Source organism: Dermacentor albipictus, chromosome 1, assembly GCF_038994185.2.
Source record: "Dermacentor albipictus isolate Rhodes 1998 colony chromosome 1, USDA_Dalb.pri_finalv2, whole genome shotgun sequence".
Lineage (NCBI taxonomy): Eukaryota > Metazoa > Arthropoda > Arachnida > Ixodida > Ixodidae > Dermacentor > Dermacentor albipictus.
Window position 1 is genome coordinate 514,086,629 of NC_091821.1, and position 26,738 is coordinate 514,113,366.

General features: G+C 48.5%; 1 protein-coding gene across 2 annotated transcripts in view; it reads left to right on the top strand.

Annotated features, from left to right (window-relative positions):
- The window catches only part of LOC135905985 (ATP-binding cassette sub-family C member 4-like), a 547,697-nt gene that overhangs the window by 149,401 nt on the left and 371,558 nt on the right, over positions 1 to 26,738 (top strand). For both annotated transcript variants that reach the window (XM_065437136.2, XM_065437137.2), the window contains exon 6: positions 9,795 to 9,958. In XM_065437136.2, coding sequence (XP_065293208.1) covers positions 9,795 to 9,958 — 164 coding nt within the window. The remainder of the gene's footprint in view (positions 1 to 9,794; positions 9,959 to 26,738) is intronic.

Genomic DNA, 26,738 nt, shown 5'->3' on the forward strand with positions numbered 1-26,738 from the left:
TGCGCGGCTGAGTGGGCACTGAGGTCTGGGACGTTAGAGATAACGGACTAATCTCCCAAGTGTCCGATCAGAGCGACGGACGGGCGCGAGGCCTTTCCTCTGCCGCATTAGTTAATGTGAACTCGCTTTCTTTGTTTACTGTATACTAAGTGTAACTGCTAATGTCTGTCTACAAATGAATTCGGTTCCAATCATTGATATCCGCGGCCTTGAGTCCCGGAATACCGAAGCCCGAGAACAGTGCAGCGGCTTAGGAAGAGCCGACAACGAACTAAAACACCAAGAAAGAAGAATCCGCGGCGGAGTAGGCAACGAGAAAAACTTTCTTTGTATATTGCTCCCTTTGGGAAGCCTCCCTTAAGGAAGTCGTATACAATGCCTCCGGCTTTAAGAGCCTGCCCATCCCTCACAATGGAGGCCGAAAACCAGCATCGCTTGATTCTATCGTCGCCAGGACATGGCGGTCGGCTTTGTGCAAGTCTCCCGTGAATGTATAAAAGGGGTGGCGATGCGGGCGTGTTGGTCAGACTGGGAATGTGGTGTAGCGCAATGCCAGGACATGGGCACAAAAGGTGGACACAAAGCGCTGCGATCGTGCCGTTTCTGCTTGGGCCCATCTATTGGTCTTGTCCTACACTTCATCCCAATTACAAATGTAAAAACGCTTCCTTCGGCCATAAGCCTAGTTTGCGTACACTCGCGCTTAGCGCGGACAGGTATGCTTACGTCGAGTTCAGGCCGCTTTGTTAATGCGGCGGAGATTCGCGGCGTGTATCTTTACCTTCTGGGCATTTTTTCCTTTTTTCCCGTATGGTGCTGTCATCGGTTATCGATGCTCAAAGTAAGTAAATAAATTTTTGTGAACTGTTTTTACTATAAGACAGTTTGTTGAAAGCGCTCGTACATTGGTTTCAAGGCAGGCGGTTTTGCTGAATTTCGAGCATATGTAATGTTCATAAAGGCCTTGCATAAGAAAGGAGAGTTTTTGTTTTAATAGGGTGAACAGCATAGTGGCCCGGCTTTTTGTCTGGTGTTTCTTGGTGCAGTCTCTGGCTTACGACGTTTCAAGCGTGCTTAATTTCAAGCACGCTAGCTGATGCTAAAATTGTAATTGTTTGCAACCCTGAAAGGTGTGGACTAGCGGATTTCCGATTATGGAGAATTTCTCACAACTTCTGTATATGAAGTTAGTGCAATGGACAGGTGGCATGTATTGGTATTGTGTGTTTTTATGAGACAAACATTTTTTTTAGAGCGAAGCTGTATACGGCTAGGGTTCCCTGCACTTTTGTTCCCCGCGAATAAAAACAATCATCATTAATGGCTCATACCCCCGTAAGCATCCTGGCTCCCGTAAGTCAGCAAAAAATGCAATGTCGCAAGGCAGAGGCTACAAGCACACAGCAAAGTGAACCGAACTGTGCTTAAATTCTTTCTAATCACGCATACAACGTACAGAACAGCATGTCGAAAAGTGTCATCATCAATGGCTCATACCTCCGTGAGCAATGGCTCATGCCCCCTAAAGCAAGCAAAAATGGAATGTCTGATAGTCCTATAGGATTTATGGCTACTGAGTTTGCGTTAATTATCTACGATGACACTACCCCTGTTGTCGTTGTCAGCGATTTCAACGTGGATGTGTCGGTACCGAAAAGGGAGTGGTTCACACTTTCCATGTTGCGGACATATCCCTTGCAGTGCCAAACGGATGCGGCCCAACCGATCACCGAGCGGTGCACATGCATCGATTTGACATTATCAAAGAATGTGATTGATGTTGCGAGTGAAATAATGAGCACCGATCAAGACAATAAATGAGAGTGCGTACCTTTCGTCAGGATGACCACCCATCAAGACAATAAATGACTTCGTACCTTTATTCAAAACTGTGTCACTTCGGTGTCGTGCTAAACAGCTTCGCTGGTCTACCAGCATCACAGAGTAGAATAGGTCGTGATATTTTAGAACTACACTTAATGTATAGTTCAGATACTGTGACCTACAGCCATATGTGCAGCAGAATGAGCGACAAAATTTCCAGCAATAACTAACATGCAGCTACAATGAGGAGTTCTTTTAATGGCCATGGTAAAAGTGCAAGAACGTTTAAACATTCGAGCTATTCTGGAACACAGGAAAAACAGAATGCAATGAGCGGGAACTTGGACGCTCATTGCATTGCATGTAAAACATATAGACCACTGTTCAGCAAAATTTGGATTCTAGGCAGAAGCAAGAATAAAATAGCCCGTGAGCTTTTAGAAGCTTTTCATATTGCTACGGCACAATATGTGCGATCACGAAAGGCCAGCAGTGTAAAGACGACGACGACGATTAGATGCTAGCGCGGGCTGTTGCCTCTTGGCCTAGCGCAGCGTATTTTCCTTGTAAATATATTTGTACATAGCTTTTACTCTGCGTCATCCTACGTAACATATCTGGTGGAGGTGGACGTTCCCTGTACCTCGTCACGGAGCTTCGCAGTGGACGGTACGTCGAGCCTTCCTTCATGGCTCCCGGCGACGACAACCCGACTCCGCCGGCTCCGACACCTGCTGCCCCTTCGACGACCTACATCACTCTCTCCGCTACCCGTGATCCTGGCGTATTCTCGGGCCACGATGGGGAAGACGTCGATGACTGGATCAGCCTCTATGAACACGTCAGCCGCAATAACCGGTGGGACCCTACTATTATGCTCGCCAACGTAGTCTTTTACCTCGGTGGCACACCTCGAGTTTGGTATCGCACGCACGAAGATGAGCTCACCAGTTGGGATTCACTTAAGAAACAGCTGCGAGACTTGTTCGGCAACCCCTACGGTCAACAACTTGCCGCGCAGAAGGCGCTTTCCGGCCGTGTGCAGACGTCCACAGAGCCCTATGTCACGTACATTCAGGACGTCTTGGCTCTGTGCCGCAAAGTTGACACCCACATGACTGAGTCAGACAAGGTTTCCCACATCCTCAAAGGCATTGCCGATGACGCCTTCAACTTGCTCGTTTGCAACAACGTAGCCACGGTGGATGCTGTTATCAAAGAGTGCAGCCGCCTGGAACTCGCCAAAAGCCGACGTATTGACCAGCAGTTTGCCCGTCTGCCCAACACCCCAGCGACATCTTCCTGTGCCGACGCTCCTCGTCCCAACAACACTGCCGATGTTACCAGGATCGTCCGGCGTGAGATCGAGGCCGCCTATCCGGCTGCCTTCAACTCCAGTCCCACCAACACATCTGCAGTCACGGTCTCACTGATCCAGGCAGTTGTCCGCCAGGAGTTTGAAAACATGGGTCTTCACACCATCTGCTCGGCCCATCGCCCTGATACCCGCCCGGCCCATCGCCCTGATACTCGCCCGGCTTCTTCGATTTCGCCCCGTCCCGCATCTTCTTACCCACCACGTTTCCGCAACCCATCTGAGTGGCGCACTGCTGACGACAAGCCTATTTGTTTCCACTGCCATCGAATCGGGCACATTTCTCGGCACTGTCGTAGTCGCTGGAGTTCCCCGATCCGGTCTACTTATACTGCCTACTCTCACCCCTCAGGTGGCCCTTCTCGTCCCTATGCCGCACGCTCCGATAATGCCGCCACTGATTCTCCTGCAACGAACCGCCCCTATTCTCGTTCGCCTTCGCCCCAACGACGACAATCTCGCTCTCCCCAGCCCCGTCGCTCCTATTCGCCGACTCCCTTCGGGCGCCGCTCCCAGCCGGAAAACTAGACGATGCAGCGCCTCGAGGTGACGCTGCATTGCTCCCTACGCCGCCAAATCCTCTACTGACTTTGCCCACTCATCTGAACCTTCTTGACGTGCACGTCGACGGTGTTTCCGTGTCTGCTCTCATAGACACTGGGGCGCATTTGTCCGTAATGAGCGCTGACCTTCGTAACCGGCTCAAGAAAATTATCACGCCCGCCACGACGCCTGTTGTCCGTGTCGCCGATGGCGGAACAGCCCCCGTAATTGGTATGTGTACCGCCCGCGTCTCCTTCGCCGATCGCTCAACAATCGTGCTATTCACAGTCATCGCCCACTGTCCCCACGACATCATCCTCGGCTTAGACTTCCTCTCCGCACATTCTGCTCTCATCGATTGTTCCGCCAGTACTCTCCGCCTTGACCTGCCTGTTCTGGATCCTACTGACCCACACCCCAGTCGCCTCAGTTCCACCGACTTCGTTCGCTTGCCACCTTCGGCACTGACCTACGTTGACCTAGTGTCATCCCCACCAGTCCCCGACGGTCACTACATCGCGGCTCTTATGCAAGACGTCATCCTTACACACGGGATCACAGTACCCCATAGAGTTTTATCTATTGCGGCGAATTGCGTCTGCCTGCCAGTGGTCAACTTTGGCTTGACGACACAAGTGCTGCCACGTGGGATGTCTTTGGCCCAGCTTTGTTCGCTCGAGGATCACTCAGTAGCATCCATTGCAGTAGACGACACTTCATCCGATACTTCTCTACCATCGCAGTCGACAAATTGTTCCATCGCTGACTTACGGAAAATGATTGCGCCCGACTTGCCCTCCGAGCACGCTCGTGAACTCTACCGCGTTCTGTTTTCCTACTACGATATTTTTTACTTTAACGATCGTCCTTTAGCCCAAACTACAGCTGTCAAACATCGCATTAATACCGGCGATGCCCCTCCTATTCATCGCCGCCCGTATCGAGTGTCACCAGCTGAGCGTCAAGTTATTCACGCAGAAGTTCGCAAAATGCTTGCCAAGAACATTATTGAACCGTCATGTAGTCCTTGGGCGTCACCGGTTGTGCTGGTAAAAAAGAAGGATGGCTCATGGCGCTTTTGCGTGGATTATCGGCACCTTAACAGGGTTACCAAAAAGGACGTGTACCCCCTACCTCGGATTGATGACGCCCTTGACTGCCTCTACGGTGCTCGCTATTTCTCCTCTATTGACCTTCGCTCCGGCTATTGGCAGATTGCCGTGGACGATCTCGACCGCGAGAAGACTGCCTTTGTGACACTCGATGGTCTTTATCAATTCAAGGTGATGCCGTTCGGCCTATGTAACGCTCCTGCCACTTTTGAACGCATGATGGACTCCCTTCTTCACGGTTTCAAATGGTCCACGTGCTTGTGCTTCTTGGACGACGTTATCGTATTCTCCCCAACGTTCGCTACGCACCTCGAGCGCCTCTCAGCAGTCCTGGACGTTTTTCGGCGAGCCGGTCTGCAACTCAACGCATCGAAGTGCCAATTCGGCCGTCGCCAGATTACCGTCCTTGGACATCTCGTTGACGCGAACGGAGTGCAACCGGACCCAGGCAAGATCCATGCTGTTACGCACTTCCCTGTTCCGACGTGTGTCAAGGATGTGCGCAGCTTCATCGGCCTTTGTTCGTACTTCCGCCGTTTCGTGAGGAATTTCGCCGCCATAGCACGACCACTAACCAACCTTTTGAAAAAAGACTCTCCTTTCCAGTGGGGCGATAACGAGGCCTCTGCATTCTCTCATCTAATCGACCTTCTCACAACGCCTCCCGTTCTGGCCCATTTCGATCCTTCTGCGCCTACCGAAGTCCGTACTGATGCCAGCGGTCACGGAATTGGAGCAGTACTAGCACAACGGCAGCGTGGCCACGACCGTGTTATCGCTTACGCCAGCAGGCTCCTCTCACCCGCGGAGCGCAACTATTCCATCACTGAGCGTGAGTGTCTGGCCCTAGTTTGGGCGGTTGCGAAATTCCGCCCATATTTATATGGCCGATCCTTTTCCGTTGTCACAGACCATCACGCGTTTTGTTGGTTATGCTCATTGAAAGACCCTTCAGGAAGACTTGGGCGCTGGGCCTTACGCCTCCAAGAATATTCGTTCTCTGTCACCTACAAATCTGGCCGACTACACACGGACGCTGACTGCCTGGCTCGCTACCCGGTAGACGAGCCTGACGACGCCGACAGTAGCACCGCCGACGGCATTTTCTCTGTGTCTGCCTTCGCTAACATCGCCGATGAGCAGTACCGAGACCTATCGCTGCGAGTACTCATCGAGCGTCTGCGCTCTACACCTACCGACGCATCCGTTCGCCGATATGTCCTCCAAGGCGGCATTCTGTACCGAAGGAGCTTCCTCCCTGATGGTCCTGATCTTCTTCTTGTCGTGCCGAAACATCTACGACAGGCTGTGCTCTTTGAGATGCATGACGCACCCACTGCAGGACATCTTGGGGTAACCCGCACGTACGACCGCGTCCGCCGCCGCTTCTATTGGCCTGGTCTCGCTCGCTCCGTTCGACGCTATGTTGCTGCCTGTGATCCCTGCCAGCTTCGGAAGACACCTCAGGTGCTACCTGCCGGTCATCTCCAGCCGATCACCGTCCCCGCGGAACCGTTCTTTCCTGTTGGATTAGACCTGCTCGGTCCCTTTCCCACGTCATCCTCTGGGAACAAATGGGTAGCCGTTGCGACTGATTACGCCACCCGATACGCTATCACTCGGGCTCTCCCTACCAGCTGCGCCACTGACGTCGCGGACTTTCTCTTGCGTGACGTTCAAGGAAAAAGACGATGACTGCGTAAGTGGCAGTTCTGTTGCGTTATATCATGCTGAACACAATTTCCTGCGCAGGTTGTGTTAATACGAGGTAGGCTTGATCTGACCTCTCCCCCGCCTTCCCCCCTTCCTTTTTTTTCTCACGTGTAATCAATGTCTGTACATGCACATTCGAAAGAAATAAACCTAGTTGATAGTTTAGGCACTTTTCGTCTAGTGTTCGTTCTTTCTTAGGCACAACTCTCCCTAGAATATTCTGTGCAAAATCCAATACTTTGGCGTGTCTGAACAACAATGTAACTAAGAATCTTCGTTTCTGCGAGGGAAGAGACTCACTAATCACTTTGGAGCACTCCGATTTTGTGACAGGGACATCAGCAGGGTCAGACTTAGCGCAGTCGCTCAGGGCTCCAATGCAGATGCCACATTCGTTTTCATCCAGGGCGTTTTGCCGGCACACGGGCTGCTGGGTAGTTGGATATTGAAGTTGAAGGCTAGTAGGTATTATCGTGCCGTTGACGTCGCCGTGGGAATGCCGCAGATCGCTCGGAAAATGTAACTGGATGGCATCGCGTAGGGCAGAGCCGGGCGTTGTGTCCACGAACACTGCACTGGTAGCACAGGGGGCCATCACGCGGCGTGCCAAAAGTAGTGGTATTGTGAGTGTAATCGGCACACTGTGCCCACTCTGGAACAAAAGGAGGTGGTCGGCTGTTGTAGCTGTAACTGTAACGAGGCGCATAAGGCGACTCTACATCAGGGGTCATTGCTAGTGAATCCCGCAGCCGAGGCCCGCGGCTGGTGCTGCTGCGCTCGTCGAAACTTGCAGGATCGATAGTTGTGGATGGTATATCACACGCCATGTGTTTAGCTTGCACATGAACAGAAGCATGCCGACGCAGTTCCTCGAGTGCAATGAAACGAATAGTGGAGGAAAAGTCAGCAGGTAGGCAATCATCGCATGCATGGACGGTGGCGACCGTCGCGACGTTGGCTAGACGTCCACACTTCGAAGTGATGAGACGTGTTTTAAGGGCCCCGAAGGTTCGACAGTGAAACGTCAGCCACTGATTCCAGTCTTCCGTTGGTGATAAGGAAGTGATAAACGTCCTTGGCAATACCTTTGAGGATATGGCCTACCTTGTCTTCTTACGCCATGTGGGCGTGGAGCGACTTGCACAACTCTAGTATCTCTTCAATGCACGTTCTGCAAGTCTCCCCGGTGACTTGAGCCCTCTGCGACAACGTCTGCTCGGAACGTTTCATCTTCGTTGCTGGGTCTCCAAAGCATTTCTTAATTCGCTGCATAAATAGTTCCCAGGTGGTCAAAGTGGCTCAAAGCATACCAACGGAGCGACATCAAGGAACAACCCCGCCTTAGATACCTGGCTCGTGCTACTCCAACTGTTGGATTGGCTCACGCGCTGATAGTGGCTGAGCCACTAATCCAGATTGTCGCCGGGTTTTCCTGTGAAAGTCCGCGGCTCCCTGTAGTGATATGGAGACGCCCTCGGACGGTTGCTTGGTGTCTCCATTCGGGCTCATTTTCTCTCCGTTCGGGCTCACCAAGCCCGCAAGTAGACGGTCGTGGCGAAGCTCGTACTGTTGTGCTTCCGTCGTTGGCGGTATGTGTCGCACAGGTAACATTAAGTAGTAGATGGCTTAACCCCGTACCTCTCCCACAATTGTGACGATGGATTGCGTTTTTTTTGCAAGATTAAGAATGAAAAGGTGTCGCTCAGCTGAAGCAGTTCACAGCACCACACGCTAACCAGCCCAGCTTCGTTTTCCTTTTGTTCCAAACTCCGCTCACACGTTTCAATATTATAGTACTCAGAATATGCGACCGTGAGCGACAACCTTTTTCCTTTGTCAATGGGAAATATATTTGCTGGAAAAATTTTCAGGTGCTTTGGCACACGTTGGCCTTTTCCGCTCCATTATAGAATGTGTAAGTGCGACTGATCGAGGACGTAGAAAGAAACCAATACAAAGAGACAGCGCTGTCTCTCTGTGTTTGTTTCTTTCCACGTCCACGTTCAGTCGCGCTTACACATTCTATCATGGATTCGAGCGAACTATTCTGCCAACAACTTTTAACCGGCTGCGCTCAATCTCCGACCTTCTTAACAAATTTTCATTTGTATTAGCGCCTCTCCTTGGTACTTATATTTCGTGTACTCATGTCCCTTTTGTGTTTCAAGCAAAAGGACTTCAGTGGCCATATGCTTAGGCAATTATATCCCAAGCTTGGCCGCATATTTTTGGCGCATTGTAGCCTTGTCATCATAACTTATCAAGTACTTCGTTTGGCTTACAGTGTGGTGCCAATAGTACGAACGAGGATAATTGATGAGCTGCCTTGCTTTGTGGATGAAATTTCTGCTTCCTAGGAGTCTCTTGCGTCAACCAGCTGAAGTTTACTTGGTGGTTTATCATGAATCCTATGGCCCTAACTATCTTGTGCAGTTCAGATAATTGCTGGCTGAATAATGATTCCTTGCTGTACAGTTCTACAGAAGGAAAACAGATATTTCATTTCTCGATCTGATTGCTGCTGGTGTGACGTCCCTAAACAATATTCTAAAAAAAGGTTTGAAACGTCTTGTGTGCTTCTGCATTGTAAGGACCTCTGCAAATGGATCTTCAAAATGCTACAAGCAATTTTTTCTCTGAATATACAAATTTTGGTCAGGAAGAAGATACCAGTGAGTGATCTTCTGCGACTGAAATGTATTCGCATTACACGTAAATAGAGAACAGGCAGTATGAAATGTGCAAGCGCCAAACTTGAGATAATGCCATGCTGTGAAGGAGCAATTTATTTATTTATTTACAATAGCACGTGCACTTTGCCAACAGGGTCTTACTAACGAGAATATGAGGTAAGACGTTTAAAAAAAAGCAGACCAAAGAGTGGCGAAAGAAGCAGTATGAGTGCATGGGCAGGGATTCTTACTGACTGCGCGATGATATGATCGAGCGTAAACTGATTCGTATCTCAGAAGCTTTTGGGTACCAAATATTCCTGTGAATTTGACCGTTGTAATATTTTTAGTCCTACAGAAATGGTTGCCAAACGTTTACTGTAATTGCAGTGGACAAGAAAATGAAACGCATGAAATGTTCGTGAATAGTATCTATGCTTTCTTCAGAGCACCGTCCTACCTGACTTGCGTAAACACGCTTACGAGAAGCGTTAGAATGGCGTCGAGCTTTCGCGCTTGCTGTCGATGGCGTTGATCGTGCCCTCTTACTCGCAGTCGGTGCTGTTCGTCCCGTACCTGGTGGCGGGCCCCCTGCAGACAGCCATCATAACGTGGGTGTTGTGGCAGCATCTAGGCATCAGCTCCATCGCGGGCATCTCGTTTGTCCTGCTCTACATACCCTTCCAGGGATGCCTGGGAAGGGCCTTCTCCAGGCTCAGGTTTGACACGCTGAGGATTCTTACATCAACCGAATGGCGGCTTGATGGTCGTCAGCAAACAGCAGCCTCAAGCATTTGCGACGAAAAAAATTCACTGCGCACTTTTGTACATTTTGGATGAAGTGTTCAAGTTATCGAAAGATTGAAATGTCCAAGAGCTTGGAAATATGTTTTGAATGCAATAAGTATGTAAAACAACTTTTACTCGCCGTGCTTCAACTGGCTGTGGGCTCAGCGTTTAGAGTGCACGGGTAGAAAGTTTAGATTCAAATTATTTATTTCACGGTACGAACGCAGTTAAACATATGCACTGCACCAGCAGATTTGGCTTGCTTCAGCTACTCAATAGTGTTTTGCGAATAAGAGCGTAACAGAGCACTATTGGCATAGCTAACGTGAGCGAAATATACTTTGAAACGTAAATGTTTTTATTCTGAGTGTCGCTGCAAAGTAGAGCGAGAAGAAAAATCTGGTAGAACTATGTAGGTCTTAGTTTTAGAGAACGTTGCCTTGAAACACAACACATGCAGCGCACAATGGGCCGGCCTCTATTAATATTGCCACGCTCTTGCGCCACGCCATTGGCCCACTTGCTCCCAGAAGAAGACGATAACCGGCTGACTCACAAGCTTGCGCATTGGTCTTTGGTAGCTAGGTGCTGCGCTGCCCCTTCGATGACATGCTTTAACGGCCTCTTCTAGAAGTCGTCTAGCACTGAGACGTGACATTTTTCTGGTGGAGGTGATGGGTAGTCTGGACCAATGCAAAAGACCCCTCCCAGCAGCAGGAACGCTAGACCGATACCGGAGAATATAGCAGCAGATACCGCTAGACCAGTATGATGCGCGAGCCAGAGAATCCTGGGATTGGCCCCTGAGTTTGAGCCTTTACCTGCGAGGACAACGACGGCAGGTGTGGATGCTACATCCCATACTACCACAACTAACCCTGCCACGGCTGCTCCGGTGCCACCTCATTACACGCTTCAAAAATCGCGCGTGCCAAGTCTCTTCAATGGCGACCGTATTGAAGGCGAGGAAGACTGGCTGGTGGACTTCGAGATCGTAGCAGAGTTCAATGGATGGGATGACGAATCGCAGCTCCGTAACCTCTACTTAAGCGTTTTGGACGGTGCTCGCACGTGGTTCTGGAACCGCGAAGGTGTTTTGACATCATGGCGTGAGTTCCGTCGCAGCCTCCTGGGCACCTACGCCAGCTCCTATCGCCGGGAATAAGCAGAATGGACCCTCCAGTGTCGCATTCATAAACCCAATGAGAGTGTGGCTATGTACGTGGAAGACATGATGCGCCTCTTCGGGCGAGCTGATGCTACCATGTCTGAAGACAAGAACCTGCGTCACTTGATGCGAGGTGTGAAAGAGCAGCTTCTTGCTGGACGCGTTCGTAGCCTGCCAAAAACGGTTGCAGAGTTTCTCGCTGAAGCCGCCACCATGAAGAAGGCCCTGCACCAGCGCTCGCACCAGTACGAGTGGAAAGTGAACCTCTCCTCTGCTACCAGTGGACTACGAACTCTCACGACTAACGTCGAGTCGCTTCGCGAGAACCTTCGATCAATAGTCCGCGACCGGATGCGATAGCTGCGTCAGGTGCAGCAGCCTTCAGCCAACTTAATGGCTAGCGTCGTGCGTGACGAAGTGCAGCATGCGCTCGGCGTACCACGTTGCCAAGCATCACTTCCGGCAGCTCCACCACTTCAGGTCATTCCACCACTTCATCATCATCATCATCAGCCTGGTTACGCTCACTGCAGAGCAAAGGCCTCTCCCATACTTCTCCAACTACCCCGGTCATGTACTAATTATGGCCATGTTGTCCCTGCAAACTTCTTAATCTCATCCGCCCACCTAATTTTCCTCCACCCTTTGCTACGCTTCCCTTCACTTGGAATCCATTTCGTAACCCTTAATGACCATCGGTTATCTTCCCTCCTCATTGCACGTCCTGCCCATGCCCCTTTCTTTTTCTTGAATTCAACTAAGATGTCATTTACCCGCGTTTGTTCCCTCACCGAATCTGCTCTTTCCTTAATGCTTAACGTTACACCCATCATTCTTCTTTCCATAGCTAGTTGCGTCGTCCTCAATTTAAGCAGAACCCTTTTCGTAAGCCTCCAGGTTTCTGCCCCATACGTGAGTGCTGGTAAGACACAGCTGTTATACAGTTTTCTCATGAGGGATAGTGGCAACCTGCTGTTCGTGATTTGAGAATGCCTGCCAAACGCACACCAGCCCATTCTTATTCTTCTGGTTATTTCAGTCTCATGATCCGGATCCGCCATCACTACCTGCCTTAAGTCGATGTATTCCCTTACCACTTCCAGTGTCTCGCTACCTATCGTAAATTACTGTTCTCTTCCGAGACTGTTAAACATTAGTTTTCTGCAGATTCATTTTCAGCCCCACCCTTCTGCTTTGCCTCTACAAATCAGTGAGCATGCATTGCAATTGGTCTCATGAGTTACTAAGCAAGGCAATATCATCAGCGAATCGCAAGTTGCTAAGGTATTCTCCATCAACTTTTATTCCCAATTCTTCCCACTCCAGGTCTCGGAATACCTCCTGTGAACACGCTGTGAATAGCATTGGCTAAATCGTATCTCCCTGTCTGACGCCTTTATTGGGATTTTGTTGCTTTCTTTATGAAGGATTACGGTGGCTGTGGAGCCGCTATAGATGTTTTCAGTATTTTTACATACGGCTCATCTACATCCTGATTCCGTAATTCCTCCATGACTGCTGCGGTTTCGAATGAATCAAACGCTTTTTCGTAATCAATGAAAGCTATATATATCAGGGTTGGTTATATTCTGCACATTTCTCTATCACTTGATTGATAGTGCGAATGTGGTCTTTTGTTGAGTAGCCTTTGCGGAATCCTGCCTGGTCCTTTGGTTCATCATCAGCCTGGTTACGTCCACTGCAGAGCAAAGGCCTCTCCCATATTTCTCCAACAACCCCGGTCATGTACTAATTGTGGCCACGCCGTCCCTGCAAACTTCTTAATCTCATCCGCCCACCTAACTTTCTGCCGCCCCCTGCTACGCTTCCCTTCCCTTGGGATCCAGTCCGTAACCCCGTATGACCATCGGTTATTTTCCCTCCTCATTACATGTCCTGCCCATGCCCATTTCTTTTTCTTGATTTCAACTAAGATGTCATTAACTCGCGTTTGTTCCCTGACCCAATCTGCTCTTTTCTTATCCCTTAACGTTACACCTATCATTCTTCTTTCCATAGCTCGTTGTGTTGTCCTCAATTTGAGTAGAACTCTTTTCGTAAGCCTCCAGGTTTCCGCCCCGTAGGTGAGTACTGGGAAGACACAGCTATTATATACTTTTCTCTTGAGGGATAATGGTAACCTGCTGTTCATGATCTGAGAATGCCTGCCAAATGCACCCCAGCCCATTCTTATCCTCCTGATTATTTCCGTCTCATGATCCCGATCCGCCGTCACTACCTGCCCCAAGTAGGTGTATTCCCTTACGACTTCCAGTGCCTCGCTGCCTTTTGTAAACTGCTGTTCTCTTCCGAGACTGTTCAGCATTACTTTAGTTTTCTGCAGATTAATTTTTAGACCCACTCTTCTGCTTTGCCTCTCCAGGTCAGTGAGCATGCATTGCAATTAGTCCCCTGAGTTACTAAGCAAGGCAATATCATCAGCGAATCGCAAGTTACTAAGGTACTCTCCATAAACTTTTATCCCCAATTCTTCCCAATCCAGGTCTCTGAATACCTCCTGTAAACATGCTGTGAATAGCATTGGAGAGATCGTATCTCCCTGCCTGACGCCTTTCTTTATTGGGATTTTGTTGCTTGCTTTATGGACTACGGTGGCTGTGGAGCCGCTATAGATATCTTTCAGTATTTTTACATACGGCTCGTCTACACCCTGATTCCGTAATGCCTCCATGACTGCTGAGGTTTCGACAGAATCAAACGCTTTCTCGTAATCAATGAAAGCTATATATAAGGGTTGGTTATATTCCGCAGATTTCTCTATCACCTGATTGATAGTGTGAATATGATCTATTGTTGAGTAGCCTTTACGGAATCCTGCCTTGTCCTTTGCTTGACAGAAGTCTAAGGTGTTCCTGATTATATTTGCGATTATCTTAGTAAATAGTTTGTAGGCAACGGACAGTAAGCTGATCGGTCTATAATTTTTCAAATCTTTGGCGTCTCCTTTCTTATGAATTAGGATTATGGTAGCGTTCTTCCAAGAATCCGGTACGCTCGAGGTCATGAGGCATTGCGTATACAGGGTGGCCAGTTTCTCTAGAACAATCTGTCCACCATCCTTCAACAAATCTGCTGTTACCTGATCCTCCCCAGCTGCCTTCCCCCTTTGCATATCTACCAAGGCTTTCTTTACTTCTTCCGGCGTTACCTTTGGGATTTCGAATTCTTCGAAACTATTTTCCCTTCCATTATCGTCGTGGGTGCCACTGGTGCTGTATAAATCTCTATAGAACTCCTCAGCCACTTGAACTATCTCATCCATATTAGTAATGATATTGCCGGCTTTGTCTCTTAACGCATACATCTGATTCTTGCCGATTCCTAGTTTCTTCTTCACGGTTTTTAGGCTTCCTCCGTTCCTGAGAGCATGTTCAATTCTATCCATATTATACTTCCTTATGTCAGCTGTCTTACGCTTGTTGATTAACTTCGAATGTTCTGCCAGTTCTATTCTAGCTGTAGGGTTAGAGGCTTTCATGCATTGGCGTTTCTTGATCAGATCTTTCGTCTCCTGCGATAGTTTGCTGGTATCCTGCCTAACGGAGTTACCACCGACTTCCATTGCACACTCCTTAATGATGCGCACAAGATTATCGTTCATTGCACCAACACTAAGGTCCTCTTCCTGAGTTAAAGCCGAATACCTGTTCTGTAGCTTAATCCGGAATTCTTCTAGTTTCCCTCTTGCCGCTTACTCATTGTTTGGCTTGTTATATGCCAGTTTCTTCCGTTCCCTCCTCAAGTCTAGGCTAATTCGAGTTCTTACCATCTATGGTCACTACAGCACACCTTGCCGAGCACGTCCACATCTTGTACGATGCCAAGGTTAGCGCAGAGTATGAAGTCTTTTTCATTTTTTGTCTCACCATTTCGGCTCCTCCGCGTCCACTTTCGGCTAACCCGCTTGCGGAAGGAGGTATTCATTATCGGCATATTATTCTGTTCTGCAAATTCTACTAATAACTCTCCCCTGCTATTCCTAGAGCCTATGCCATATACTCCCACTGTCTTGTCTCGAGCCTGCTTCTTGCCTACCTTGGGAGTGAAGTCGCCCTCAGTATAGTGTATTTTGTTTTCACTCTACCCATCGCCGATTCCACGTCTTCATAGAAGCTTTCGACTTCCTGGTCATCATGAGTGGATGTAGGGGCGTAGACCTGTACAACCTTCAATTTGTACCTCTTATTACGTTTCACCACAAGGCTTGACACCCTCTCGTTAATGCTATAGAATTCCTGTATCAGGAATCAGGAATCCGAGTCCTAGTTCTCGTCTCTCCGCTAAGCCCCGGTAGCACAGTACGTGCCCGCTTTTTATCACTGTATATGTTTCTTTTGTTCTCCTAACCTCACTGAGCCCTATTATATCCCATTTACTACCCTCTAATTCCTCCAATAACACCGCTAGACTCGCCTCACTAGATAACGTTCTGACGTTAAACGTTGCCAGGTTCAGATTTCAATGGTGGTCTGTCCTCTCGACACCGTCCTCTCGCCTTGGGCGATCGGAACGCACGTTATCTGCGCTTGGCCGGCAGAGAAGGAGGCTTTGTTCCGGCCACACAGCGCTCCATGTCTCAGCAAGGTGACTCGTGTAGTCTGGTGCGGACACCGTCCTCTCGGTAAGCGTGGAGACTATCCTATATTCCTTCATCTTTTAAAAAGTTGAATACTTACAAGCATTTCTCTCGCAAACCATACTTAGTTCAAGGGAATTTTCCATGTCTCAATAATTTCTCTCGTCGTATTCGAGTGCTGATTGCCATGTATCGGTTGTTAACGAAACCTTTTGTCAAGTCTCTAAATTTATTAAGCTGTTTTTCGCGTGCGTACCATTGCCGCGCACGTTTATATCTCCGTCCGTTTATCTACCGTGGGTGGGCCCTATAACCAAGGCGCTGCAATTATGCTTCAGAAATTTCCTTTCCCTTTTTTTTCGTCTCCTCCCTTAAACTCGTCCTCTTAACTACTACACGCAGAAACAAAGCAGCAGCGCTCGCATTCGATCCCATAGATGAGATGAAAAGATACACACATACACACACGCACATTTATATATATATATATATATATATATATATATATATATATATATATATATATATATATATATATATATATATATATATATATATGTGTGTGTGTGTGTGTGTGTGTGTGTGTGTGTGTATCTTTTCATCTCATCTATGGGATCGAATGCGAGCGCTGCTGCTTTGTTTCTGCGTGTAGTAGTTAAGAGGACGAGTTTAAGGGAGGAGTTACTCAGGCTAGCTTCCCACGCTAAGCGTGCCGCGCTCGCACCTGTTTAGACTTTTCCTAGACTCTAGAGCCGCTCGAGTTCGCTCCCAGCGACGGGCGGCCACTTTCCCAAGAAAGTATGCCTTCCAACCACTCGGAATTGACCATCGCGGACAACATCAGTGTCTTACCACGTAAGTATGAGGCTCTGGACAGGAGCTATGGCGCTTCAATGTAACCTGGGGCCTGACGGACCAACTAACTGACCTATCTCTCCAGGCAACATCCTTTTTTCCCTTCCGTTTTTTCCTTCTTTTTTTATTTTGCTTCCCCCTTTTTATTGTGTATTTTCTTTTAGTTTATCACTGTTTCGGGGACCCTTTCCTCGATTACGTATGGCGACACAGGTGCAGGTCATAAATACCAGGTTTCTCTAGTTGAGTGCCATCTGTGCGGTTTAACCAAGCTCAGATTGGTCCACCTTGACTGATGAAAGAAGGCACCACTGTAGGTTAAATGAGGCGTACAACTCCTGCGGTGGCGGTAGAGTATCCGCCTCGCGTGCAAGAGGACCGTGGTTTGAATCCCGGTTCCTCGCAATTTTCCACCGGAAAAAAAAGCGTGTATTGAGAAAATTGCAAAAACAGGCCTGGAGTGCGGCCTGATCCCGGTGACCAGAACCGCTAACGCAGTCTCTCACCAGAGCAGGATTGGCCACCCTGGTGCAGTACTCGGCCACAACCTCCTACATGAATACAACATTCAAACCCCGGCCCACAGTCCCCAGCAGCCACGAAGCAACTGACCACGGCGGCAGTCAGATCTGTGACGCAGCAGAGGGTGCTAAGAATCCCTGGCTCCGGACAGGCCACCGCTTCAGGCGTTCACAACTTCAGGCGTTCTCAACTTCAGGTGCTCACAACTTCAACTGAACCATGACGCACAATGTACGCTGATGTTTTAAGAGGCTGTACGGATGGATGTTATGAGCGTCCCCTTTGCGAAGGGGCGGTGGGTTGCGCCACCAAGCTCTTGCTAGTATACTGCCTAATGTCCGCCAGCGACAGCTGCTATCGTGAGCGAATACCAGCGTGGAACTTATGCCGACGCATTCGGGCACCCTATCCCTGAACCAGCGCCACTACGTGCCAGGCAGCGCGGGAGGTTCTTTATTTTGGAGAAGCTCGACCAACCGTGCGTAAATCGGACATTTGGCGCATGCCCAACCGACGATCGCTGTGTTATCACTGTGGTGAGGCGGGTCATCTCTACCTAGAGTGCCAGTACCGCCGCCTTGGACTCCAGGGGTTTTCTGTTAATTCACCCCCACCCTGTTTCCGACAACGGCCACCTGTACGTACGTACGTACGTACGGCCACCTCTACGTACGTACGTACGTACAGGGACGTACGTACGGACAGCTGGCGGACATGTCGTCAAACCACTTAGTGCGTGCACTTCTCGTGTACAAATTTAAAATTCTACGTTGCCGATCAGTTCTCTTGCTCTCTGAGAATGCTCCCGTGAATTGATTGGAGTCGACTTTCTTCAAGAGTATGGCGCCATAATCTAACTCCGACGACGCTGTATATCGTTCTCTGCAAAGAAAGAGACGACGCGAGACGCCTGCCACCATAGAGCCGCTCTTCGAATTTCTGACGACAGCGCCACGATACCACTTCCTGCTAGTGTAATGATTCCGGTAACATCTGAGCGCACATGCGGAGGCGAAGTACTCGCAGAATGCAACGTCCTCCTTCTGCTTACCCTCGGAATTAGCGTGGCTCGGGGAATAATTGACGTTAGGGATGGCCAAGCTGACGTCTTGATCACCAACTTCACAAATGAACATCGACACCTCTTCCATGTTACTGCCGTCGCTTACGCTAAAGCCTTGGATGACGTCATTGATGGTTTCGCTTGTGAGGAAAGTGGTAGCGATGAAGAAAGTGTTACAAATATCGACATCAACAACGAGCTGTCGGAGGACGATAAGGTAGCACTGCGAGGACTGTTGTGTGAATTCAAGCACTACTTCACTCAATCGTCTAAAGTCAGTAAGATGCGAATCACGGAGCACAGGATAATTACTTTCGACGATGCACGTCCTACTCACCAGCAGCCGTATTGTGTTTCGCAGAAAAAACACGAAGCGATTCAACAAGTCAAGGGGATGATTGACGATGGCGTCATCCAACCTTCGAACAGTCCGTGGTCGTCAACGTTTTTCCTAGTAAAGAAGAAGGACAGCCCTCTCCGCTTCTGTGTTGATTCCAGAAAACTTAACAACATCATAAGGAAAGATGTCTATCCATTGCCGCGCATAGATGACTCTCTCAAACGGCTATGGTGAGCCCAGTATTTTTCCTCCCTTTGTTTGGAAAGTGAGTACTGGCAGATTGAAATACACGAGCGCGACCGGGAGAAAACACCCATTGCCAGCCCGGATGGACTTTACGAGTTCCGAGTAATTGCATTCGGGTTGTACTCTGCTCCAACAACTTTCCAACGAATGATGGACACTGCTAGCCGACCTAAAATGGCAAACCTGTTTAGTCTACCTGGATGATGTGGTCGTATTTTCAGACAGCTTCTCCGGACATCTAAAGTAACTGCGCCAAGTGCTGAGGCAATCCGACCGGCCGACCTCACCTTAAAGCCTGAGAAATATGACTTCGGGTATGAAGAACTGAAGGTCCTTGGGCATTTCGTGAGCGCGGAAGACACCCATCCCGATTCCGAGAAAACTTGCGCGTTAGCTGCTTTTCCGTCTCCTACAAACAAGAAAAGCGTTCGACGTTTTCTGGGACTGTGCGCGTACTACTGGCGCTTTATACGCAATTTTTCTCAAATTGTTTGACCACTTACTCGTCTCACATGGCCATTTCGACTAGGAAGCCGAAACGGAAATTGATACCTACGGCAGTAACGCCGGTATGGGTTGCGGTGCTCGTACAGCAGCAGGAGAACGGCGAAGGGGTCATAGCTTACGCCAGTCGCACCCTATCGTGACCCGAGTACAATTACGCTACCACAAAGAAGCAGTGTCTTGCCGTCATATGGGCGCTTGCAAAGTTCTGACCTTATCTCTATGGCCGCCCATTCCGGGTCGTGACCGATCATCACTCCTTATGCTGGCGGGCAAACCTAAGATATCCTTCCGCACGACTGCCATGGTAGAGTTTGTGCCTGCAGGAATAAAACATGACCATCGTGTACAAGTGAGGACGCACCTGCTCAACCTGCCGATGAACACACCGAAGATGACAGCACTTTTCTCGGCTCCATGAGGCAGGCAAACGTTTCTATACAGCAGAAGCAGATTCTGAATTGTGACCTATCATGGAACACCTAGAAGGCCGAAACGTACGTCTGCCCCAACAAATCGTCGTTTTGTTTGCAACAGGGAATCTTATAAAGGAAGAATTCTGCTGCCAGCACCAAAACCTATCTTCTGGTCGTACCAGCAGAACTTCGTGAGGAAATCCTGTTCGCATGCCACGACGAGCCTGCGTCCGGCCACTTGGGTCTCAAATCGTACTATTGGCCGAATCTCGCCAATTGTGTTAAAAGATACGCCCAAGCCTGCCGTAAAAGCCAGCGCCTAAGATCTCCCAATGTAAAACGTGTGGGATTGCTGAATCCTATTGAGCCGCCTTGCCTTCGATCAAGTCGGCATGGACTTCCTGGGCCCGTTTCCCATGCCTACTTCTGGAAGCAAGTGTTTTAAACAAGCCTATTAAACCCGCTATGCTGAAACAAAGGCTCTTTCTGAAGGTACAGATTCTGAGGTTGCACAGTTCTTCGTACAGAACATCGTACTACGCCATGGCGTCCCAGCCTGTGTCATCACAGCTCAAGGGTCGGCGCATACGGGAGGACTGCTGGAAGAAGTTCTTTAGCTGAGTTACACCACTCACGGAAAGGCGACTGCCTATCATCCGCTAGGAAATGGCTTGACAGAAAGGCTTAACAAAACGATGACCGACATGCTGTGGATGTACGTAGACGTGCTGCATAAGACGCGGGACGAGATACTACCCTAGTCACGTTTGCGTACAATACCGCTATGCAAGAGACCACACGCTTCAATCCGTTTTCTCTGGTTTAGGGCCCGTACATGGTCGCTCCGCACGTCCGTTCCGCCCTCGCCCGGTCGCGTGCGGATAGCTCTCTACTGGCGAGCGAGGAGCGGACGCAAGTTTCCCGTCCGGCCGCCTGCTCGTCTCTCATTGGCTGGTCCGAGGCGGACGGTTCGGCTGTCGTCACAGCAAACATGGCGCGTGCTCGAAGCGAAGCGAAGCAGGGACGCAAGGCCTAGGCTACAGCCGCGTCAGAAACAGTCTATTTTTTTCTCCTGTTTGTGATTTTTACCAGAGATATGTGGCACCCACGGAGATAGTCATCGGAAGAAGCAAGCCGGTGTACGCTTCCAGACCTCATCAGTGCGTGCGATCGCCAACAGAAACAGACGGAGCGCAGGAAGTGTGTGTTCTGTTTACGAGAGCGTCGGAGGAAATATTTCAAGCCGTCGACTTCGTGATTTCTTGTGCCATGCTTCGCGTGTGCGTCGCAGACGAGAACTCCATCACATACACGTGCATTCTGAGCAGCACACCTGTTCAAGGCGTGTTGAAATAAGTAGCGTCCGATTGGCGCACCCAGCGTACACGTTTGGTTTCTGCTCTGTGTATGCCGATCGTTGCCGCGGTGTGGTGAACGCCAGCCCTTCGCAACTTACCAAAAGTAACGATACGATCAGTAGCGATAAGTTTTTATCGCCTAGTTGTCGCTGCCATTCTGCGTGTGCTATACTGCGTATGAGCCGTTTTGCCGGCTGCGATGCGCCGTGGTGATCGCGACGTTCGAGCTGTGCTCTTGCCGTTATGAAGTGCGTTTGCGAGCTACAAATCGTGATATATATGTGCGATGTGTTGCAGCGTTACTGGGTGTAGAAGTGGTCGTACTACGCGATGTTCGTGTGCTCAGAACTGAGCTGAGCATAAGTGTTGCCGATTGCGTTTTCTTATGTAGTAGCCCGATAGAGAAGCCCTATCACACCGGCCTTTTCTGCTTCGTACATCTATCGTTTGTTTCAAAAGTTGTTACTGCACGGTTAAAGATGCTTCTATCGGTGGGGGGAAATTAGGGAACAACATTATAATTGCATATGTCAAGACGTTCAGCGCTGTCGTGAAATGTGGACGCGCCTGAGAGCACTAATGTCATGAATGCAATTAAAATTTCCCGAGACAGTATTAAGAGAACGGTTAAAAAAGAAAACATATGAGAAGGTAAGCACAGCAGCTTGTGAACCCGCTCCTATAATACCTCGACCCGCGTCTGTTTGTAAATGTATGTTTTCTTGCGTTTGTCAATTTTTTTTCTATTTCCCAGATTTCTTTACGTTGGAGTTCTTCTTAGTTCTCGCATTTGTGTGTGAATACGTGCCTGTTTCCATGCGTGCTTGCGCTTACCATTATTTCTGTCCTTTTATATTATATTAGCATTTGCTTTTGCTAGTTTTCTTTCAGGAAAGTCATTACACATTTTCATAAACCAATCTCATTCAAAGCACTAACTCATGTACACGGCAGGGCAGGCCTCTTCCATCTCATTAAAACCTTTCTCACTGGTCTACCTCGTCTTCTCAGTCTGCCTACTCGCTGTGTTTTCTGTCCTTGCTTCTTGTGTTGTTGCTGCAGTGTGATTAACCAACTTGCTCAAAACAGATTTTCATCGCCTATGAAAACAGAAAGGTTTAGAGATAGATTTTCTTAAAAGTGTCATGGGGGTTGCACAGCAACTTAGCCTCTTACCTCAGTTCATGTTTATGCATCAGTGCATGTGGCAGCTCGTCAGAAGTGCACATGAAAGGGTGCCATATTGTGAAACTACACCTTGCTATGCTGTTGCATTTTTCATGCAATCAGTCTTAGTAAACGGATGGTTTCGCTGCCCATCACATATGATGGCAAAAAAGTTCAACACGAATAACACTGTGCAGTGGGGTGTCATTTCCTGTCTGATGCTTTTGTCGTTGCAAAGAAATTTTTCAGTAAATGGAGCCCAGCAAAGCAGTGCACTGATAGCTTTTGCAACTTTCACCATTTATTACTTCACAAATGTCATTGTTTGAACCTGGCCGTCGATCACTATGCCGATGGCTTGTGAATTAAATAATTGCCTCAATAAAACACATTCAACTTCACTCAGAATTTTTTAGTACAAACAATGCTAGCAAAGCTATTCAGGGTGAATAATTGTGCTTACATTGGCGTTACTTGCCGTGAGATAAACAAATACAACAATGGCTGCGACATGACTGTGATTTGACGTGCAGACTGCTAATGGTGCATTTCAAGCGTGCCCTCGACTACTGCTATTAATAGCTGCCCGACTGAGTATTTTGCGCCTAACTAAGCTAATGATGTTTGATAATTGTTCTCCTATTCACATTACTTGCCTGGGCCAGGTAACCAAAATAAACAATGCCACCACATGAATGTGTATTTGCATGCAAGCAGCCAACAGTGGCTGTCATTTTCTCATTGAGTGCTGCCATTTCACAAACAGTGGCGACGACTTGACTGCGCTTTGACGTGCAGACTGCTAATGGTGCCTTTCAAGCGTGCCCTCGACTACTGCTATGAATAGTTACCCGACTGAGTATTTTGGGCCTAACTAAGCTAATGATGTTTGATAATTGTTCTCCTGTTCGCATTACTTGCCTGGGCCAGGTAACCAAAATAAACAATGCCACCACATGAATGTGTGTTTGCATGCAAGCTTCCAACAGTGGCTGTCATTTTCTCATTGAGTGCTGCCGTTTCACAAACAGTGGCGACGACTTGACTGCGCTTTGACGTGCAGACTGCTAATGGTGCCTTTCAAGCGTGCCCTCGACTACTGCTATGAATAGTTACCCGACTGAGTATTTTGGGCCTAACTAAGCTAATGATGTTTGATAATTGTTCTCCTGTTCGCATTACTTGCCTGGGCCAGGTAACCAAAATAAACAATGCCACCACATGAATGTGTGCTTGCATGCAAGCTGCCAACAGTGGCTGTCATTTTCACATTGAGTGCTGCCGTTTCACCAACAGTGGCGACGACTTGACTGCGCTTTGACGTGCAGACTGCTAATGGTGCCTTTCAAGCGTGCCCTCGACTACTGCTATGAATAGTTACCTGACTGAGTATTTTGGGCCTAACTAAGCTAATGATGTTTGATAATTGTTCTCCTATTCGCATTACTTGCCTGGGCCAGGTAACCAAAATAAACAATGCCACCACATGAACGTGTGTTTGCATGCAAGCTGCCAACAGTGGCTGTCATTTTCGCATTGAGTGCTGCCGTTTCACCAACAGTGGCGACGACTTGACTGCGCTTTGACGTGCAGACTGCTAATGATGCCTTTCAAGCGTGCCCTCGACTACTGCTATTAATAGTTACCCGAATTAGTATTTTGGGCCTCACTAAGCTAATGATGTTTCATAATTGTTCTCTTATTCACATTACTTGCCTGGGCCAGGTAACCAAAATAAACAATGCCACCACATGAATGTGTGTTTGCATGCAAACTGCTAAAGTGGCGGTCAATTTCGCGTTGACTACTGCTGTTTCACCTACAATGGCTATGACATGGCTGCGGTTTGAAGTGCAGATGCTGAAGGTGCCTTTCAAGCATACCCCGATGACTGTTATTTCATGGTGTACTTGATGTACACAAACGTGTACAGCTATTTTAAAAATTAAAATATCATTACAACATGGGCTCATGTCATTTAGAACATACTCAAAAATTTTTAGAAGTGGAAACAAAGTTTCCAGTTACCGTATGATCATCGGATACAAAGGCTCAACTCTTTGTATCCCAGCTGCAACACATGTTGCCATTAGGAAGTGCTGCACCACAACTTCTGTGCGGTAGTTAGACCCCACTGAAACACGTGTTACATCAGTGCTTTGATACAGCCACACAGATTGCACAACCTGAGGAGCAGTTACCCGCCGTGATTGCTTAGTGGTTGTGGTGTTGGGCTGCTAAGCATGAGGCTACGGCATCGACTGCCAGCCACAGCGGCTGCATGCAGAGGAGGATGATTTACATATGTAACAGTTACTCATCCCTTAAAATGTGAATGACCCAAACCTTCGCGAGCATATCAGTCGCAACCATCCAGCAGCGCATAGTAGAAGTACAAGCACAAGTAGAATAGTACCAACGTCTCAGCTGGTTTGTTGTGATTACCTTGCCTGCAAGTTTCTTGTTTATATTGGATAGGCTTCCTACAAATAGCTTGTATACATATTTGACCTGCACCACAAAGAGCTGATGTGACAAAAAATGTGTACACCGTAGTGTTATGTTGCTTTTCATGGTGTCTCAGTTTACTTAATACAGTTTTGAATTTACAGATTGCTTCACATGTTTATAGCTAAACACCACTGAAAACTACTTGCATTGTGACTGCAAGGTCACAACACGAGGATTTGTGTGGTATCCTTCCTGTTCATTGATGTGTCCTTGCACTATAAATGTAAAATGTCACACCTGCAAGCCTGAGCATCCACCCTTACATTTCAAACACTTTTTTGAATGCTCGGCAGTTATGCTTACAAGCACATTGTGACAGCAAATCTACACCACCTTAATTTAAGTGCGATGTAAAGGATTGTTTGTGCATATCCAAGCTGTTCTAGCGTGCCTGCAGGGATACAGCATTGTCCAATGGCACCGTATAGTTCAGGCGTAGTAAGGTGGCAACATATTGGGTAGCCAGGCTGGCAAGAAAGAATGCAATTGTTTGATTTCACTCAAAATAAGTTTTCTTATCAGCAATTTAAATTATATGCTTTCAAATAAGTACTCCCCTTGGAAACATATCTCATGAGTATGCATATATCTGCATAAGGTCACCGCAATACATACACATTGCTTTAAGCCAATCATAATGAATTGTACACTCACTGCTTAACCTTCAATTCCTTGCTGCATGAAGTTAACCACTCATGCACAACTTTTTCTGCACACGGTGAGAACTTCAGTCATCGCTGAGCATATCATTTAAGGAAAAGGCATTCCATGCATCCAACTGCTTTAAGCACCCTCTTAAAATTGGCAGAGTGAAAAAAAAGCACGAGCAAGCGTATCAGCAAGCTGTACTCGGGGCCTCACACGCGTGCTCAGTGGTAGAAATGTGCGTCTTGGCGACCTACGCAAATGCATTCCGCGACAGATGTGCGTGTGTTCTGTATTCTTGCAAGCTGTCATTAACACTATAGAAACCGCGCCACCGCGCTTCCGGCGACAATATCAGTTTCGCGTGTCGCAGAACGGATCACGTTGGATAATTAGAGAGGTGTTGTTCAACCAGCCAAGGCAGCGTGGACTGAAAGTAATCATCCGAGAATACGTCGCGTGCTGCGACGTGATGCGATTGCAATACATCTGTAAAAGGTGGCGCAGATAAGACGACTGTGCAATGTTTCGAAGAAGGATGACGGTGCCAATGCAACACATACGGCTGCAGAACAGAATGTGGCAGCCTAGAGTCGCATTTTCGCCGGAACGCGGAAAATTGAAATCACATCTGCAAAAATATGCCAGTGTCGTCTGCTGTCAAAGGTCGTTGCCAACCTTGAACACCTTTGCTCCGCCGAACGGTTGCCAGCTGTCAACAGGCCGCGTCGCCCAATAGGAGTGCGCGTGCGTTCCGCTCGTGCGGATTGAGCGTGCATCGAATTTTGCGACACCTTCCGCCTTTCGGGCTTCCGCTCGCGACCGGACGAGGGCGGAACGGACGGGCGGAGCGACCATGTACGGGCCCTTACGGTCGTGAAGTTCAGACGATGTTAGATGCCTTGTTACCATGTGACAATTATGACAGTCTTGATGAAGACACCGATAGTTTTGTGCAGCGTGCCGAGGAAGCACGCCAACTGGCTCGTGTGAACATCAGGAAACAGCAGTGTATCACAGCAATCTCCCCCGCCGACAAGTTCACTACCAACCGAATGACCAAGTGTTAGTTTGGACCCCCGCCCGCCGTAAATGTCTTTCAGAAAAACTTCCAGTCGTTACTTGGGCTCCTACAAAGTGCTTCGGCGAGTGAGTGACCTCAACTATGAAGTTCCTCCGGATGGCACCCAGCCAGCACGCCGCCGAGAACCGCGGCCTGAGATTGTGCACGTCGTGTGGTTAAAACCATATCGCACACCATAATAGTCGTGGTGGTGAGATCATTGCGTTTGTCCTGGGACAAGTCTTTCTGCCCGTC